The sequence below is a fragment of the Pyxicephalus adspersus genome, chromosome 2 (assembly GCF_032062135.1).
Source record: "Pyxicephalus adspersus chromosome 2, UCB_Pads_2.0, whole genome shotgun sequence".
Lineage (NCBI taxonomy): Eukaryota > Metazoa > Chordata > Amphibia > Anura > Pyxicephalidae > Pyxicephalus > Pyxicephalus adspersus.
Window position 1 is genome coordinate 138,278,759 of NC_092859.1, and position 20,735 is coordinate 138,299,493.

The 20,735-nt window shown below is 37.2% G+C and overlaps 1 protein-coding gene across 2 annotated transcripts in view; it reads right to left on the bottom strand.

The window, feature by feature from the left end:
- The window catches only part of SLC24A1 (solute carrier family 24 member 1), a 35,764-nt gene that overhangs the window by 4,444 nt on the left and 10,585 nt on the right, over positions 1–20,735 (bottom strand). Inside the window, exons 4-7 of one of the 2 annotated variants that reach the window (XM_072402614.1) lie at positions 20,368–20,476; positions 6,472–6,549; positions 3,600–3,712; positions 444–686 (exon numbers count right to left, since the gene is read on the bottom strand). In XM_072402614.1, the coding sequence (XP_072258715.1) occupies positions 444–686; positions 3,600–3,712; positions 6,472–6,549; positions 20,368–20,476 (543 nt within the window). The remainder of the gene's footprint in view (positions 1–443; positions 687–3,599; positions 3,713–6,471; positions 6,550–20,367; positions 20,477–20,735) is intronic. The other variant, XM_072402615.1, reaches the window with a different exon arrangement.

Below are 20,735 nucleotides of genomic sequence, written 5' to 3' on the forward strand. Positions count from 1 at the left end.
CCCATGTCACTGTCGCTTGACTCGATTTAACGCTAAAGTCATAGTTTATACATTTTTCCACTTCACTATTTTTGGCTGCTTTCCTGTTCCCCTTTTATCCATTGTCCCCCTTTTATGTTTCTCTCCCTTTACTTCCACCTTTTTTCTTTAGTTATCTCCCCTCCCCTTTTTCAGGTTATAGAAAAACCTATAGAGCGATGTTTACTTTTAGTTAGTGTCTAACATAACCTTTCTTTTAGGAAATAGGTAATTTGTTGTATTTAGTTTTGCAGAAAGCAAAGAATGGAAACATTCCATCCATATTATATTTACCAGCAAATTATTAGTAGATGAAGGTACCACAAAGAAAGGCAGGCCATCAAAAGAGGAATTTCAAATTAGAAATTTGGAATGCACACTGGTAATGGGAGACAATTTCCATTTTTTCATTCGAAATACCTTACCGGGCTTCTAACATCGGGCACTGTTAACCAGAGAGGGACCACAATAGGTAGGAGAAACAAGTAGGTTATTTGTTTTCTTTTGGTATCCGGCCACCCTAAAGATAAAGGTTCATCTGCCTCTTCTTCGTCCTCTTCCTCATCGTCATCATCAGAGCTGTCATCCTCATCACTGTCATCTTCATCATCACTGTCATCGCCACTGCTTCCGGATCCACCTCCATCGGGTGCTTCTGCTGTGCTCCTCTGTAAATCAAATATTGTATTAGAAGGTGGCCTTCCACACATCACTATACATAACTTTTAATAATGCTGACTATTATAGAACCAGGAAACTTAAACAGCTTTGTAGGAGTACAAACGAACTAAAAAATATGTGTCACAAGGGGGATTATTTTAAAAGCACAACCAAATAAGTGTTTTGTTTTTTTTTTCATTGGAAGTTATTAAAAGAAATTAGATTTTTTATATTTTCAAAAAAAGAAAAACAAAGAATAGAAAATCACTGACATTCAACTCTCACCCTTACATTTTTTTTAATTTCATTTGGTCACTGTTACATGAAAAATTGTTACATTAAAGAACAATATAAAACATGAACAATGGGCTATGTAGCAAAAATTGAAATATAAAAAAAAATGGTCACCTTTAGGAACTTTTTGGCGTAAAACCTTTTGTCACATCTCAAACTTTCTTCCTTTGTTAATAACAAATTTAAAGCTGAACTCTGACTAACTTTTAGTTTTGGCTCCTCAGCTGAGCTGATATTGATTATGCAGGAAGTCAGATACATCCCCTTACATTTCCTGGTATCAGAACGATCAGCATCTTCTTGTCTAGCTCTTTTCTCTCCAGCTTTACCATACCTGGCCTTCTATCTTCATTCATTGCATTTCGGGTTGTTCAATTACAGATGCTCAGCATCACTTGTGGCCATTGCTTAGGGTGTTTTGCAGCTAATACAGTATGCCTTTATGACATCTACCCATTACAGCATAAAAAAAAGAAACCTTTTAGCTGCTTTAATATTTTATGTTTGACACCATTCTTTCCACTAGTCACTCACTGACTCCTGCAGCTGAAGGTACGGTGGAGCAATTCATCCTAAAAGTTTATGAAATTGATAAAGTTTGGTGTGGTCGCTCTACGCTCTCACCATCTGCATCTGCTTTGTTTGCATTAGGAATCAGACAGCTGGCAGGTGGCAAAAGAAGGGGGAAACGGAATTAAACTGAACTGAAACTAAAAACACTTTCTGCTGTAAATTTCAAAGGCTACATTATATTTAAAATTAGGTGATGTGTTTTTTTTTAATGCACTGATTTGTATAGCAGCTAAGCCTCCCTTGACCATCCATTGCCATCGGACTAAAGGGGCATGTGCAAAAAACACCAACTACTAAAGTGAGAGTGGAAACCTGAGGGTGCACCTCCTGTCCATGTGAAATCTGATTCTTATATCTTTCCCTACACCTATGAAAACAAAGATTTATCTCCTAATTTTGCATTTATTTCTATATAAGCAATTGTTTAATCTAATATGTAAAAATAGAAGAAAATGATGACCTGAGTGTAGATGTAACAGGATGATCCAGTTTCATTATTTTACCAAAACATTCTATAATATAAAGTATGTGTATTATACGTGGAGTCTCCTGTTGTCTGTGTAAATGTTTATTGCATTTAGATTGGTCGTTGAACCAAAATATCAGAAAAAGGTCCCTTTCAAAGTGTGTAATGTTGGTGTTTTTTATATTCAAATGAAAGTACCAAAAGTATTAAACCTAAAGTCTTAAGATTTGAATCATTTCTCACCTTTAAATTACAATCCAGTTTTGGATGCCAATCCACAAAAAAGAACTACAAAAAATTAACCAGTACAAAGCTTCAGTCAAGTCTACTACCACTGGAGAGATGCAGCCAGAATGAGTTTATTATTATTAACTAGTATTTATATAGCGCCTACATATTACGCAGTGCTTTACAAAGTTCATAGTCATGACACCAGCTGTGCTTTACCATCCAATGTCCCTACCATAGGTATATGTCTTTAATACAGTCTAAGGTCAGTTTTTTGGGGAGAAGCCAATTAACCTAAGTGCATGTTTTTGGGATGTGGGAGGAAACCAGTGTAACCCTCACAAGAGGAGAACTTGCAAAATCCAAACAAAAAACAAGACCTGTTCCCACTTTTATAACTATGGGATAATTAAAGTGAAGATTAGAATTCTAAAAGAGGAAAATATAGAACTAGAGAGGATATTTTTTTGTTTTTCACCTTTTTTTTTTTTTTTTTTTTTTTTTTTACAAATAAATCCTATTGTATTTGGATACTATTTTCACACAGCATTGCAACTTTTGTCTTTTATTTTTACCTTGGAGACAAAGCAGCTTATTTATAAATAAAAAAAAAGCGTAGAACAGAAAAATGTAGAAACCTGACAGCCAGGTATATGAAACCATATTTTTTAAGAACAAGTTTTGCTCCCCGGTGTTCAGGCTTCTGACAATGAATAGTGGTACTGCAATAGAGATAGATGCTCCATTCACTTGGAGTAACTGCTCTTAGTTTTAGCTTCCCTTGCCCTCCAAAAAGTAGTGTAACCTGGCCTGTTGAAAAGTGTCCCTCCATTCAGCTAATCCTACTACTTGTACTTTTAGAAATGCAGAGAATCGCAACCCAAAAATAAAAAAACAAATACCAGCACTTTTTATGGACTTCAGGTCCACACTGTTTGTGTATGAATATACCTTACATAAACATCTAATGTTTGCCAGCTTAAGGAAATTACAATACAATTCCACCATCTAAACTAGACTTTGCCCACTGTATAAGTAATAGGTTTCTGGCTCCTGAATGACACGGGCACAGGGTTTAGTGACACAATGCCAAAACACCAATTCCCACTATATCCTGGCAAAATATCGAAAAAGAAAGGCAATCCAGAAAATATATTCTGGTTATTTTATGGCTAAAATGTAGATGCGGTTGAAGTATCTTACATTTCTGAGCTCGGTTCATACTGTATTGTGTAATCCACACTTATGGTATATTAGAGGCATCACATATTTTAAAAACGCTTTAAATTGAGCTTGAAAATTAATTTAAGAAAATGTTCTTAGTAAGTACCTGTGTGTAAATCATAATTCTCTGCCTTACCTGGGTGTCATCTTTGTCTCCTTCATCTTCTCCATCCTTGGATGGCTCAGACCCAGTGGGGGGAGTCACCTGTACATTAACCGTGTTTTGGACCTCACCACCATCCTTCTCATCTGCAGATAAATGTGCAAATCAGATCATTGGTCACATTGTTACTACCATGAGGATATTCTCTTCAAAAACTACATAACAATTGTAAGTCCATATTTCTACACTTTCTCACAATCAATGTCTATAGCTCAGTCAGATAGTCAGTTCAGAGAAAAATGATTTGTATTTTCAGAACTTTATGTAATTGGGACTTCAGTCTAAGGCTATGGGGGAAGGCCCTTTCCCATAATGCATGTCAAGCATGGAAAAAGTAGTAAATATGGGGGCTAATGGCAGAACGCTGTGCCTGCTTTATGTTAGTACAGTAATAATCGCAATAATCCTTTAGATGCTTTAAAGCAGTGGTCCCCAATCTTTTGAAGCTCACAGACCACTAAATGCACAGACTCCGCACTGTGCATGCGTGGGGAGGTGTGTGTCACTCAAAAGGAAGAAACTTCCACCTGAGTGACATCATGATGCCAGAACCTGCCCACTCTCCCATCTCAGGTCTGAGCCTGGGTGGGTTGTGTCCAGAGACACAACTCGCCCACTGCCCTGAGCCTGCGATCTGTACGGGAGACATGGTCCACGGCTCTTGCAGCCGCACCCCCCCTAAGCGAGGTGTTTCCTCAGACCCTGCTGGGGTGTGCACCGGCCAGAGCCTTGGCCCACCTGTCAGACGGCCACAGCACCGGGGGTTGGGGACCTCTGCTTTAACGTATCCACTAAATGCCAAAGCTATTGAATGCTTTATGAGATTTCTTTCATTAGAAGCTAATGACAAATGCACAAACTTGCCCCACGATCACAATTGGTATTTTGAGTGCACTGGTTGAGATGGTACTACAACAAAGTACGAAGAAAAAGCTGCCAGTAACCCCAATGTAGGTAGAGCTGTCATTTGTTAAGGTGAAAGCTCAAGCAATATACCATTATTGTGTATGCTTTATCCTTGTGCTTGATGGTGTTACTATTCACTTAATACTTCTCCATAATGATCTTCAATTGATACTGTAGGGGCGTTGTTTTGTTTTATTAATCAATGAAAGATAGTCACCTGACTCAGTCATCTGTTCAACCAAGTGCCATCTTCTATGTTCTCAGGCACCAAACCACTATTTAGGATATGGGGATCCCCATACATATATGCACAGATACGTTAGAAAGGCTTTAAAGGGCAGTAATATGTCTGAGCTGCTATCACTGTAATTGGGCTAAAGTTGATGTTTTTTTTCCACATCTTCTCCCTTCTTTCTACATCTACTTGTCTGGTGGTGACCTCTGTTGCATCTTCAACTCTCTATCTAGCTCTGTATGTCAAATATTTGGGATGGTTACAATCAATGAAACTTAGCAATTTGCATAAGACTTGGGCTACCCCAGTAATAATAAATACAGAAAGCATTTAGGAAAGGTGACTGCCATATCTTCAGTCTGCTGCACCCCCAACCATGTTGTAGGAATTGCAACATTGAGGAAAGATTCCACCAGGCTGAATTCTCCGGAATACTGGGTAAGCTTAGAAAAAGTAATACCCTACTCTACTATGTGAAACAGATTATTAGCTGATGTTCCCTAGACTGGATTTCATTATAACAGCCCACAAAAACCAGATATATACTTGTAGATAAAATAACAATGAATTGTAAAACTACTTTATTCAGATGTTTAAATAAATTGATGCCAATACAAGGCCAGTATAAATCAGCTAATGCCAAATATATCCTAGAAAAACACCCAGAATATACAAAACACGGAACTGGCATTGTACATATAAGGAATATAATATAAATATTTAGGTAGTCAGAAGTTAAAAGTTTAACAAACGCTTACTATTATTCTAAGGCTATGCTGACACTGGCCATGGAGTTGCACAGCATTTACCATTTTCTAATGCCAAGGAACCGCTGCCTCTGGTGAGGCACTACTCCATAGGGAACTAATAGGGGTGACAGTAAGCAGTACAATACCGCTCACTGCTGCCAGCTGTCAAATGTGCTGAACTTAAAGGACCAGCACTGCGGTATGAGTGACTGAGCTGTTGACGAGGTCCCAGCCATGGGGGTCCGTACAGGATTTCTCTATTCCAATGCAGGTCTGAATCTACCCTACCACAAAGATACTGGTACTGTAAATTTCACCAGCATTTCATTAGCACTGATAATATTATCGGCAGAGATCACCGCTGAGCTAAACCATAGTGTTTTGCTTCAGTCTCTCGCTTACTTGGTCATACAAGCATATACCAGTCCTCTTATGGTATCAGTCACTGCTGGTTAGGGAAAGTTAGCTTCGCCTTTTGACCTTCTCTTCAAGTAACTTGACTGCCCCAAAATGTGCCCAAAGTTTTGAAAATTATCTCTTCCACTGGAAGATGGGGTCTGCTTATGACCGAGGTACAGAAGAAAACAAATATCACTTCAATGGTTGCCTACACCGTATTCCATATGTATAGATACATTGCCAGCTTGGCATGACTGCTCCAGTGCTCCAGTACTTTCCCCTCCTTCTCCTAATACTTTTCCTAAAACACCATTATTTTGGAGACAGCAAAGACTATCTGTCCCTAGAAGCGTCCATAGGAACCGTGGTGGAGAACAGACTGGTGGAATCCTTTAATACTGCTGCTTTAAAGTTTTGGGGGTCTCTTATCAGTATTATTTAAACCATGCCCTACTTGACCTACTGTGCAAATTAATTTCCCTGTTTACCTAATATGTCCATTATGTGTAAAGTCAAAAAACAATGAAAGAACAACATGAAAGCCTTCTTTTCTCACCTTTGGGTTTCAGTCCTTTTGATTCTACTTTGGCCTTGGCCATGTTGTTCATGATTTCAGCCTTGTCCTTAAACTTTGCTGTAAAGGAGAAAATGAACTTACTGTTCACTCCTACTGTACACACAAACTATATAATATATACTCATAGGATAAAAATGCTCTAAACACATTTATAGTTCACATACAAAAAGTTGTGAATTCATTCTATCATACGTGCACACTACACTGGCAACTCTCAAGGGATGATAGGTATGCTAGGATAGCTAAAAGCAAAAATAAAAATTGGCATAATACCATTTGATGTGAATAGTAAGACTTCAGACTATAAAGCAGTGTAATAAAATATAATGTCACTGCAGACTAAAAGGGGAGCAGGAACAAGCTATAGAAGGCAGCTGAGGATTTCCTTATATTTGGTATGGTTATGCCTTACCCCATCACTATACAAATGTATTGATTCTACTACTATAGATTCAGTGATTAAATAAAATAGATAAAATGGTATTTATGATTATAGAAATAATATTATGGAGACATTTCAACCAAACTTGCCATACATATGACTGAGACTCATGTGAGTGCACCTGTCATCTTTGTACAGCGCTGTGCTATAGTCAGAGCTACATTTCTATGTATATATGTATGTATGTATGTGTGTATGTCATCACTAGGAAAGAGATAGAACTACTACATCTAGAGCTTCAGAGACAGTACAACATCATGAGGCCCAACTACAGGATAACAGAGATAGAACTACTACATCTAGAGCTTCAGAGACAGTACAACAGTGTGAGACCTGACTACAGGAAATGAGAGAAAAAGCTTCTACATCTGGAGCTTCAGAGACAGTACAACAGCGTTACACCCAAGTACAGTAAATGAGAGAAAGTGCTACTACATCCAGAGCTTCAGAGACAGTACAACAGCATGAGGCCCGACTACAGGATAAGAGAGAAAGAGCTACTACATCTAGAGCTTCAGAAACAGTTTAACAGCATGAGACCTGAGTACAGGAAATGAGAGAAACAGCTACTACATCTAGAGCTTCAGAGACAGTACAACAGTGTGAGACTCGAGTACAGGAAATGAGAGAAAGAGCCAGATGATCACAGACTGCACAACATTTCAGCTTAGAAATGGAAGGATTCCACTATGTTTCACATAAAGAGTACTCGCATCATGCAAGTGTTATCATCGGAAAAATGGAAATGGTTTGTAGTTACTGTCATGCCAAGAAGTTTACATATGAGTCCCTTGGTATTTACTGCAAAAAAAGGCAAAGTCAAACTCTGCCAACTGGAAACACCACCACAAGAACTTTGAAAATACACATTAGCAAATACTTCAGAGTCAAAGCATTTTCCTAATAACATCAGAAAATACGACTCATGTTTCCAAATGACATCATTCAGCTTTGGTTCAGTTTCATTTCATTTTCATGCATGTAAGTCGCCATCATATTTCTATATTTTTAGGATGCTTCAAAATTCTGGTTCACCCAGGGATAGTAGTGAATGTGTGACAGTATAGAAGCTGGAAATCACATGATTCTCTGGATCATTTTATCTCAGGATTAAACAGATCAGGCTCAGGGTTAGTAGCTCCTGTCTAAGTTTGATGAGATTCTCAATAATCTGGACACTAATACACCTAACGGAAGGGATGCATACGAGGTCACTGGGTAGAACTTCAAGGTCAGAAAACCACAGGGGGCCTCCTTAATCTTTATCATGCACATCCAGCATTTCCACTTAATTTATCGTTGTTTATAGACAGAATATGTGTTCATTTTTATTAATACTGAACCGTTCACTCATTTTTCTGTGCAGAGTTACAGAGTGTTTGTTATACCTCTTTCATGCCTTATGAATTTTAAAGGAGGTTCAGGTATTTACAGTGTGAAGTGATGACTCTCAAAGGCGAAACATTTATATCCACAGTATGGGGTATCATGGTGGGGGAAAAAATGTTTTTAAATATCCATAATTATAAAAGCAATATGAAATTTGGCTAAAATTAAGTGTAAGACACTTTGTAATATAACAACACACATATACCAGCTACAACTCGGCAGACTAAATGCAAAAAGACAACAATGAAAAGATTTTTGTTTTCTTGGTAAAAAAATTAAATAATAATTTTTTGGGAGTCTATAGCACAGCCAAGCTAAAAAAATGATTAAGGGATTTATAAAGTCCAAAATGTTTTTTTTGTTTTAAATAAATTATGGAATGGTTAAAATATTTGTCAGATATTCTTTTTCATTTGTCATCTGTGTCTGGGCAGATTTTCCTTTTCCTGCCCTAAAGACCCCAAAGTAAATAAAATCATTACAATGTAATTACATTAGATTGTGAGCCCCTTTTGTGGGACAGTTAGTGACATGACTATGGACTTTGTAAAGAGCTGTGTAATATATAGGCCCTATAGAAATACTGTGTAGTAATAATAATAATAATATTTAAATAAAATAAAATCATTTTAAGACATTTACTACTAGTATAATTGTCCCTCTACTTTATTCTAGTAACAACTCAAACTTCTTAAGTTCTCATTAGTCCCAGTGACAATGGTCAAGATGACCAATAAAGAGTTATTCTTCTCTGCAAGGACGGCAATGAAAACTTAACAAGGTTTCCAATGTCCCCTGAAAAATTAAATCAATTCATAAATAAAGTATTGCCTTTAAATAAACTTCACATAAAGGTTTTTTTGGGTGGTCACCCAGGTCCCGAGGTTCCTCCTGTTCCTCCATTCCTGTCTAAAATGTGTCACCAAATATTCTTAAGAAGTCCCAACCTGCCAATATTGCAGCATGGCAGTATTTTATTATTCATTATTTAACAGGATTTATATAGCGCCAACATATTACGCAGCACTGTACATTTATTAGGCAGTATCTCACAGATGCCATCCTGGTCTTCTTTTACCTGGCAGCAACTTGGCTGCAAGCTAATTAAGACATTTCTTGAAGCCGCACACATGCCAATTCAATTATTCATGACATTCAAATATAAACCTTACCCCTGATAAGAATCCCCAGGGTCTGAAAACAGCCAATGGTCTCAAATACAATAAATTCACCTGGGTGCTACATATACTGACCTTTTTTATGATACAAGTGTTTACCTGGCTATTATGTTGCCATGATGGCATCAACATTTTTATTTATCTGACCTAGAACAAGTAAGCAAATCAAAAAACTTGAAAGTAAGTATTTGTATAGGACATTTGCTGGAAATTTTAAAGTGAGTGGCTTAGCGAACAACCAAACAATTGGTTTAAAAAAAAACTAATTATTTCAATCTAAAAAAGTTTTAGCCACCGTTTTATAAAAAGTAAAAAAATGCTTTAAGGAACTGTACCACTGACACTAATATGCTCCATTACAGTAAACAGTAAGGCTATGTACACACGTACAATGGTGAATCTTGTGTGTGTACAATGCTCATTGTCCATCGTTCAAACAACTGTCCTGGCGGATCCAAGGACACTGTTATGAAAGTGAAGGGGAGAGGGCACAGAGAGGTGCTGCTCCATCTTTCTCCCCCTCCCATCTCTATAGAGCAGACTGGTGCTTATTCATGCATCACGCAGTCGTTTGTCGTTCGGAAGGATCATGAAAGATCTTTTCCAACGACAATTATTGCACTTGTGTACTTAGCCTTACACAGCAATTTCTCCAGATTCATACTAATACAACCCCTTGCATGAAGAAGTCCAGACCACAGAATAGCAAGAAGTGAATGTGAGAATAATTATCAGCTTAAGTTTTGTTGATTTAGTCTCTTTCATAATCAAATTAGTCCTAAGAACAAGGCTTCCAATATAAAAAGTAGCATAATCCTCACTAATGGGTATGAGCCATAGGCAGTGACTATAATACCAGGCTTGAAGGGTTGCTGAAACTCTGAGGCAAGGGAAATGGGTTTAGTAATCCAGTAGTACTTTGGAAGTACTTCTTTTTGTGGGGTGGAGCCTATTACAGGGTGTTATGATGTAAAATGGGTTAGAGCACTGAATGAATTGCATAAATCAGGTAAGACCTTACTTGATGTGTGATAAAGTTGGGCAATAAGGAGTTAGTTAATCTGAGATTCATTAAAAAGTTCAAACAAATTTCAGCATGGCAAAAAGGCATCCAGAGCCTTATCCGGGGGGGGACATATAAATATCTCTACTGCAAAATTTTTTATTTTCTTCTGTGACATCAATTTATATGACATCTAAAAGTCGATTAGAAATGGCTAATTAGTGTAAATTAGAAATGGCTAAAGGAAAGCTGATAAGAAATTGGCCTCAGTTACCCAGGGAGTTTTGAGAAATTTCTGAAAACAGAAACAAAATTCAAGTTAAAGGAAGTAGGAAGCGCTGAGAAAACATTTTACTTGTGATTTGATCTGATAATAACATCAAAGCAATACAAAGTAGATGAGAACCATGGCAGAACACACATTTTCCTACTCTTAGCACTCTTCTGGAGCATGTTAATGTACATGTGTGATATATTTTTATATATATATATATATATATATATATATGAGCAACATCATATATATATATGAGCAACACTCACATACACGTTGAAGTGCCAGCAACTCAAGCATTGCCAAAACCCAAATAATGTATATATGATAGCATAGAACTGTATATTATTGTATAGTGCCACAAAAGTTCTTTATGGCAAAGCAATTTTTTTTAAATTGAAAAAAAAAATGTATGTAAAATTGATTGTTTATAAGTGTTTGACCTAAAAGGTCTTAGATTCAAATTAAAGTCCTAAGACAACTCTTTGGGCTCTATTTATAAAACAGGAAATCTGACATTCTCTCACATTCCATATTGGGAATCAATCACTGCCATTGAAACACATGGATCTGGAAGATCCCCACAAGGGAATGTTTGAGGGAATGTCTAATTCCCAGTTGTATAACTAGAACCCTATATTTGATGGTAATAATCCCATTAGCCAATTACAAACCATACAAATCCACCCTTAAGAAATAGATAGATTCATAGATTCTAGTTCAGAATATACTTGAAAGGGGATTATTTGATGATTGTAACACATTTTATTGAACAGTATCCCCTTCTTCGGACAAAACATTCACAATGTATAGAATGCTTTTCTAAATAGTTGTTCCTAAAATACTTTTATTGCCTGAGAATGGAGATTCAAGTGACAGATACATCAGATGGACAAAGACATTGATGCATTCTGGTGCCTAGCCATTCAACCTTCATATTATGACCAATTGTGCCCACAGTACAACCCACATGTTTGAATCTAGTTGTGTGTCAGATAGTTTTCCAGCCACTAGAGCAATGTTTCTCAATCAGGGTTCCTCCAGAGGTTTCTAGGGGTTCCTCAAGCCTTCCAGGTCAAATACCACTGACACCAGTGATCTGTTCGGTTATCTGTAAGGGTGACATTGTTCCCAATGGCTGGCAATGTAAGAAGCATTCTTCCTACTGACCAACATACTTATATACTGTGAGATGTGGATATAGTAATTATCAGGGTTTCCTAAAAGTTATTTCAAAGGTTCCCCCATATTAAAAGGTTCACAAACACTGCTGTTGAATATGAATTTATAATCATTGGACTATACAACCTTGGATTTACTTTCATTCTGTAGTTACCTTATAAACCTTTGTTGTATAATCCTGTTTGGTTGCCTTTCTTCATGTTTTCATGCATACGGGTAATATTGTTTCAATCCTCTGTGGATTTTAGTTCACTGTATCATTGGTGAGTGGTGACCATCTGTTTAGTTCTTACTCCATAACCCAACACACTAACATAATAGCAATTTATCTACTTATCTTCAATCTCTTTTAAACTATACTTGAATGCCAAAGAGATAATCCATTTACAGCAAGTAGGCCATTGCAGGACAGAGTGAGGCAGACTCACTCGATACAATCATGATATACGGAAGCAATTCAGTTTAGACACGAATACAATTATGTATGATGACACATTACACTTTACCCAAGAGGTGTATTATCACGTATATACTTTTATCTTATTGATAAGCATAAAGAAGCGAAATAATTATGTCAATGAGTACATCAGTCTTGGCCACCCAGGAAAGAAGTAACAAACATTTACCACATCCTCCTTCCTTCCTCATAATACTAAATTCTATTTTAACTTGGAGAATTACATCTCAAGACTATAAACTCAAGACAACTTAAGGCTATAAATATTAAAGACAAGTGCAAAAATAGAAATTTATCATGTAAGTACATCCTGCATTTAAAAACAATTCCAGGGGATCAGGCATTTTTACTAACCCTTAAAAAGAACCTGCCAAATTATACATTTCTATCTGAAATACCCTGCAGAACAAAAGGTATTACTTTTACTTTTTATGCTGCCTATATTTCCAATCCTATCCCCAAGAAACTCTTTTTGTGTTCAGCATTTTCAGGAGAGTCAGATGCCTGTGTTGCCCGCTGAATGATGTGCCCCCCCCCCCCCCTACATTTCCATCAATACAGGACACAGCAGTGTTTGTAGGGGGCAACATATCACGATAGACAAATATCATTTCTGTACTATTTGTTTAGCAAACCACAACACAGCATGAGTGCAAAAACTACTGCAACTACTGTACTTGTGTACTGGGATGTCATTATTATTATTAATAATATTAATAATAATAATAATAATAAACAGGATTTATATAGCACCAACATATTACGCAGCGCTGTACAATAAATAGGGGTTGCAAATGACAGGTGAATACAGACAGTGACACAGGAGGAGGAGAGGACCCTGCCCCGAAGAGCTTACAATCTAAGAGGTGGGGGAAGTAACACACAATAGGAGAGGTGATATGTAGTGGTGGGAAATAGTGAGGGTTTTAAAAGACAAGAAAGATGGATGGCAAGTGTGAAAAATGGGTTTTGAGTGCTCTTTTAAATGAGCAGAAAGTAGGAGCAAGTCGAAAAGGACAAGGAAGACCATTCCAGAGAGTCGGGGCAGCTCTAGAAAAGTCTTGTATCCGTGCATGTGATGAGGTTATGAGTGAGGAAGTCATTATTAGGTTATTGGAGGCGCGAAGAGAGCGGCAAGGGGAGTATTTTTTTACCAGGTCAGAAAGGTAAGTGGGACAACAACTGTGGAGGGATTTGAAGGCAAAGCACCGGAGCTTGAATTTGATTCTAAGGTGAAATGGAAGCCAGTGAAGAGAACTACAAAGAGATGTAGCCGAAGAGGAGCGGTGGGAAGGATGGATGACTCTGGCTGCATCATTCATAATAGTTTGTAGAGGTCATCTTGAGGATTTTTTAAATACATTTCTCAGTCAAAATGTATATTGTTGTTGTGCTTACCCTCTTCATTTAATATGTTCAAGACTAAACAGTGAGAATTTTCAAAAGGTTTATTTAAAATAACACATTAAAATATTTTATATTCACATTGTGCATCAAGCAGGTAACAACCTAAACCTGCTGATTGTAAATTTCTTTGCAATGAAAAATTTGCAATTTGACTTCCTACTGTTCAACTCTATACACACAGCTGAATAAGTCACAGAGGAGGGACATAGTCCATTTTTGTTGGTTTTGCTGGTCTCAAACAACAGGCATTTTTCAGTACAATTAACAAATCTCACCCAATTTTGACCAATTTTTATTTCCAAAAATGACCAATGGGTAATATTCTACCTCTATCCGTTTTCATCAACACCATGAAATGACAACCTTGTCTAAATCATGCCTTGTGTATGGTCACCATAATTTATAAGTTCAGTTAGCCATTTTTTTGTCTGGACACCTTATCACTTATTGGCCTACAGTGTTCTTTTAACATCAAGGCCTGGGACCAGTGGCCATCTTGGACGCTGTCAAACTTGAAGAGAGGTTTTGCACTGCATCTGGATCATTTAGTCCAGGACTCTGCAAGTGCAGACAGTAGTTGTAAGATACAGAATGTTGTAAGACATAGGGTCTGATTTATTAAAGCTCTCCAAGGCTGGAGAGGATACACTTTCATCAGTAAAGCTGGTTGATCCAGCAAACATGGAATGGATTTCTTAAAAGTAACTTCCTATTTGTTAGCAAATGTTTTCAATCCTGGACCAGATCCATTCCAGGTTTGCTGGATCACCCAGCTTCACTGATAAAAGTGTATCTTCTCCAACCTTGGAGAGCTTTAATAAATCAGGCCTGTAGAGAGGGCTGGAAGTTTCAGCAGTGTGGATGTTAAGTTGGACAGGAGATATAGTACCAGCAGATAAATAGCTGAGGCAGATAGCAGTAGCTAAAGCTGTGAAATAAAAATGTGGCAATAAAAAGGTAATTATCAAAAGGTAGCTGTGGCAGTAAAATTAAAAGTGAAAAAGTGATCTGAGATAGAAATGGATGTGGGGAGGGGGCAGTAAATGCAGAGCAGTAAAGATTGGAATACAAATACAAATACCACGAGCCCACGATACGATAACCTTATGCAACAACATCGGATATAGATTGGCAACCATCCATAGCTTATAAATACCGGTAGTTTGGTTCTGTCTCAAATCTTCAATAGCTTCAAATTCTTACTCAAGGTATTTATCACTTGTCAAAATGTCTAGAATAATGTCCACTTATCTGCCAGTCTGCATCTTTCTGGGGACTATTGGTACTACTTGAAAGGAATATTCAAAAGTTAACTAGTTTAGAAACAGAATATATCAGGTAAGATATTCATTGTTTTGCCAGAGCTGCAAAAAATAAATCACTTGATGACATACAAAATATTTCAATAGGTACGTTTTGATCTAGGAGGCTTGAACCTCCTAAAAAAAAATATCTACTTGTAAACTTTGACTTAACAGCATTAATCATAAAATGTTCTAATTAAACCTTAAGATTGGGATCAATGGCAAAACTCCTCTTAGATCCTATTACCCCTCTCTCCTCTTCTTTCTTCTTATTTCCTATTTCTCTTCCCTATCCATTACACTTTGATCAGATATTGTGAATCTGTTCTTCATTTCCTATTTTTCTTTTTAAAGTTATTACATTGAGTTCACTAAAATAATTTCTGGAGTTGTCTTCTAAGACTTCAATTTACAGTCAGTGAATCCATAAATGCAATAAAACACAAACTTAAAAACTTTACAAACATTGCAAGAACACTAACCTTGTAACTTTAATAATAAAGATTCTCCTCATTGTAAATAGGTCTGTTTGTAAGGATAATGAGAATTGTACACTTCTGATATAAAATGGCATGTGGTTTATTTGTCAAATGTAAATGTCAGAAAGATTTTAATCCTTAACATGTCATAGATTTATTTTTGATCATGGCATAGTTTTTTTTTTATAATATGCCATTGATTTTTTATTTTGTGAAATAAAAGCTATCTTTCTGCAGCATGAGGTTTTGGAACACTTTGCAAAGATTTGCATCTTACTAAAACTTTAGACATTTTAATTCATGTCTGCCAGACAACCAAGCAATAGAGACAGAAAATCTATATAAATGATTCAAGAAAGTTAAAGGAGAGAGGAGAAAATAGTTTTTTTTAGTTTTTACATATGGATTTTTTTTTGTTTTTACATATAAATAGGCCCCCAAATCTGCTACTAGCAAAACTTCCCAAAATTACATTTCATTGTTCTGTTTCTTATCCTCATGTCTGTTAAATCCACACACTCTTTTCTATATATTTGCTTTGTTCTATCACTTAATAATTTCAGATTCAAATTTTTTTGGGTCAAAGAAAAAATCAAAATGTAATATCTAGTTTCAAGAAAAAGTTATAAACAATTACTTTTGTTTCACCACGGCCAGTTAAGGCTATGGTGGTAACAAGCATTATCATGCAGCTCTCAGGGGTTTGCACCTTACCAGTTGCTTGGCCACCTGCACCACAGCACTGGTTCCTAAAGAGCTGGCATTTTACTATTTGACAGTCGGTGGCAATTAGTTGTATTGAAATGCTCACTGCCACCCCCATTTATTGGGCTGCCACTGGTAGATGTTACATGTAGTGTTTCCCCCAAGGTAGTTAATCAGTGGTGTCAGAAAGTGGTAACTGCTCTGCAACTTTACGGCCAGTTTTAACACAACCTTAGGGAAATGCAAAGGTCCACAAGTTAAATATATGATTTTGATAACGAAAAGATTGTTAAAGGAATGTAAGTTTGCCCAGAGGGTGTGGAGTTTCGTACGTGGGTAATTTTTTCAGAAATTATATATTGATATACTTTCTGTGTTACAAAAACCTATCTATTCTAAACAACTCTATTTTCAAGAAAAATGTCCAATGAAACCTAGCACCTTAAAGAACTTTAAAGATCCCACCTAAAGCAGAATTTCAGCCTAAAATACACAGAAAATAAATGGGCCTTTAAGATGTCCAGACCTCATATTGTGTCTATGCTAGCCAGTATCTGGGCAGTGAAAAGAGATAAAGAACAGTTCATCTGTCTGCCAAACTCTTTATCTTCTTATCAGCACGGTCATAGGTTTCTTGTACTGTATCTTCCTCTCGAAATCCTACCTGCTTTACAAGAAACGCAAAATGCTGATAATAAGTCAAAATACAGTAGGTCAGGTCAAGTAGTTCAATTTCTTGCACTGTAATAATGATTACAGAGCTCAATTAACATGAACCTTTTATATCTGACTAGATGTTAGAAAAATATGGATATGGAAAAATTGGTTAAACCTTTGAAATATAATAATAAACCCTGATTATTAGTGAGGTAAAAAAGCCTATTTAAAGCATAGATAATAATCTAAAAGGGGGTCTACCCCATCTCTAATAAATCTTGCAGAGTTCCACTTTTAATATTTGATCTGTCCGCACTAATTGCTCTTCTGTAGGCCAAGGATTTTACAGTTTATTATATTATCTGGAAATGCAGTAGCAGGGTTTTATTCAGCAGTGAATACACAGTTGTGCTATTCTTGGATCATTCTAGATCAGCTTAAAATCTTTAAAAGCTGAGTATGTAAAGAAGATTCAGCAAAACAACACACAGCAGACATTTAAGATTATTTGGTCCTTAGCACACAATCACCAGATTTGTCAGCTCATTCATCATTTGCCAAAAATGAATCAAGGCTTTAATGAACTTCTCTTATTCTATGGAAACATCACAAACAATAAAACCTAATTGCTACGAGGGGGTACTGAGACATTCCTGGCTTTGCCCCCTTTCGGAATAAATAGAAAAATGAGTGTAGGGGCATATGACAGCCCAAAATCTTAGTATGTAACTGTATCAGGTCTTTGCGATTCCTAAAACTGTTTTTCTTTTAGTGAGAAGCTGTGAAAGCAGAGGTACAAGCAAGTTTCACGTTGTTGGAGTTACGGGCCGTCATGAAGTTTTTGTTTCTCCGGGAAAAGTCACCAAAGGACCTTCACACTGAGATGTCACAAACACTGGGGGAGAAGTGTCCTTCCTACAGCACTGTCAAAACCTGGATATCTCATTTTAAGACTGGGCATTTCATTGTTGAAGATGAGCCCCACAGTGGGCATCCCCCAACTTCAACTGACCCGGCAATCTGCGATGCTGTCCATGAGCTGATGATTGAGAACCCGCGAATATCTGGAAAAAAGATAGCCCAGATAATAGACATCTCACAGGATCGTGATGGGTTTGTTATCACCACTATCCTTGACATGCGCAAGCTTTCAGCGAAGTGGGTGCCGAAATGTTTGAACAGTGATCAGAAGAAGGAACGAGTTGAAGCATCCGAAGCCGTTTTGGCCCATTTTGAAGCTGCACAGGCCTTTTTGACTAGGTTAGTGACTGAAGATGAAACCTAGTTAAAAGGAATGGTGCCAGAGCGCATCCCTGCAGCCGAAGAAGTTCTGAACTCAGAAATCAGCCAAAAAACCCATGGTGTTCGTTTTCAGGCACAAAGACGGTATTCTGTTGGTGGACTACCTACCTCAGGGCTCTAGTATCACCGGACAGTATTATGCTAACCTCCTGGACCACCTGAAGGAGGCAATTAGGATCCACGCTGTGGATAGTTGACCAAAGGGATCCTTTTTTTGCAGGACAATGCACCTGTGCACACGTCCAACGTTGTGGCTGCCAAATTGAACACCCTGGGTTTCCAATTGGTCCACCATCCCCCCTACTCACCTAACCTGGCCCCTTCGGACTATTATCTGTTTGAAGAAACACCTGAATGGGCAATGTTTTGAGGACATTCCTGACATCAAAGATGCTGCTGGGAGCTGGTTTGCGGCCCAACCAAAGGACTTTTATTTGAACCGTCTAGAAAACCTGCAACTACGCTGTACCAAGTGCATCAGTCTCAGGGGGGAATATGTTGAATAAATGTGTCATTTCATAACTCTGGCTCCCTTCTTTCTGGGCAAAGCCAGGAACTTCTCAGCACCCCCTCGTACATCACCGTTTAGTATCCTAGAGGTTATATTAGATAATACGTGTAGTTCTTAATAACAATTGTTGGCCATCCACTATTTGAATTATATCAATGTTAATACCTGGTAACAGAATTGCTACCACATTAGCCCTACGACTGAATTCCATGGAACTCTGGAAGTAACTGCCTGTTACTACATATTACAAGTGTATCTTGTCTTCTAAAACCTATTGCTTATCTGAATATTTATGGTGAATCTGGAAGCAATGGTAGGTGTAAAATTAATTTTTATCACATAACCAAGCCAAGTAAAATGTCCGGACATGGGAATAATTCACTTTGCTAACTCAACAGTACACATTTCCTGAGTAAACCAATCACGATATCTTTAAGGACTGTTCCTAAAGCAGTGTAATTGTATATTTTGAGGATATATTAATCTACTAACTTTAAAATTCTGTTATGTGACAGCAGAATTCCAACAAATGGTTCATATGCCAGACCGGAAGAACATCTTTTCAAGTACCTTATCTTAGTTAATTTGTTTTGCTTTATAGGCTACATATATTCCTTAAACCTTTGCATTTCTTAACTGTTATCAGCCAAAAGAAATGATAAATTAACTATAACAAAAACTATATAAAAGTTTATACAGGGCTACTGAACTCGCTTTATAGGCTATACATAATATTCTGTATTCAGAAAACAGAGTATTCTGCTTTCCGCATTTGCTAATCAGACCAACTATTCAGAGAAAACTTTAATCAACAGGAGCATTTCAGGCCTTTAAATATATATGCTCTGTGCTTTAGGGACCTGGTAGTAGCACCCCTTTGGGTAACTCAATGATCCTAAAGGCTTTTCTGAGGATATCTTTAAGGACAGAACCACTGGCAATATATGGGTTCTTCAACATACACCTCCGTTCAGGGCAGAACTACTCAGTTGGCAATCTGAAGTCCAAAGTTTACCTCTAATTACCTATTACATTCTGGAATATGATGATAAACAAATAATGGATGAAAAAAAAATCTGGCTAGGTTGACAGGACTCTGGTGACAACATAGCAGACAAGTAGAATAAAGTCATCTTATAAAAATGAATAAACAGGTACGTGTTAGCCTATTACCCATTTTCATTTCAGATTTAGATTTTCTAAAGCAATGTTTCTCAGCCAGGGTTCTTGGGAACCCTAGGGTTCCTCCAGAGGTTGCTAGGGCTTAAGCAATGAGCAACTTGTGCCTCTAAGTTTAGATAGCACTGAAACCAATGATCTATTTTGGTATCTATAAGGGTGGGATTCTTCCGAAATGCCAACAATGTAAGATGCATTAATTCTATTGACCATTAGGCTAATGAACCCCTACTAAGTTGGCAAGATGTTCACCAAAACTAGACATGTGTTTTTAATATCAATGAAGGCAAAGTCTTCCAGTTTCGATTGTTAAAGTACAGAGAAAACTAAAAACTGTAACAGGTTTGGCCACACTAGTGGTTTTGTAAGGTCCGTCAGTTTTTGTGCTCACTGAAAGTTTTCTTACCTTCTCCCAAAGGGTCCAGGGTATGGATCATGAGCTGGAAGATGGTACTGCGAATGGTACTATTGTGCAGAGAGGCTGAGCTTCCACCCCGGGTCAGGCATGGCTTCAGCTAGACAGTGGTAGAACAAAAATTACAATTTAAAATTTTAAAATTAAAATTTTTGCACAAATTTTAGCACACTATTGTACAGAGCAATCTTCATAATAGTAATAAAAATACAAAATAATTGATTATTGTTGCTTTACTAATCACATGGAAGATTATTGAACAGTGAACACACAACATATGTGACACAAGACTAAACAAAGGAAACACAAAGTTATAAATATAAGTGAACAAGCTTTAAAGATTTATTGTCTTCCTCGGC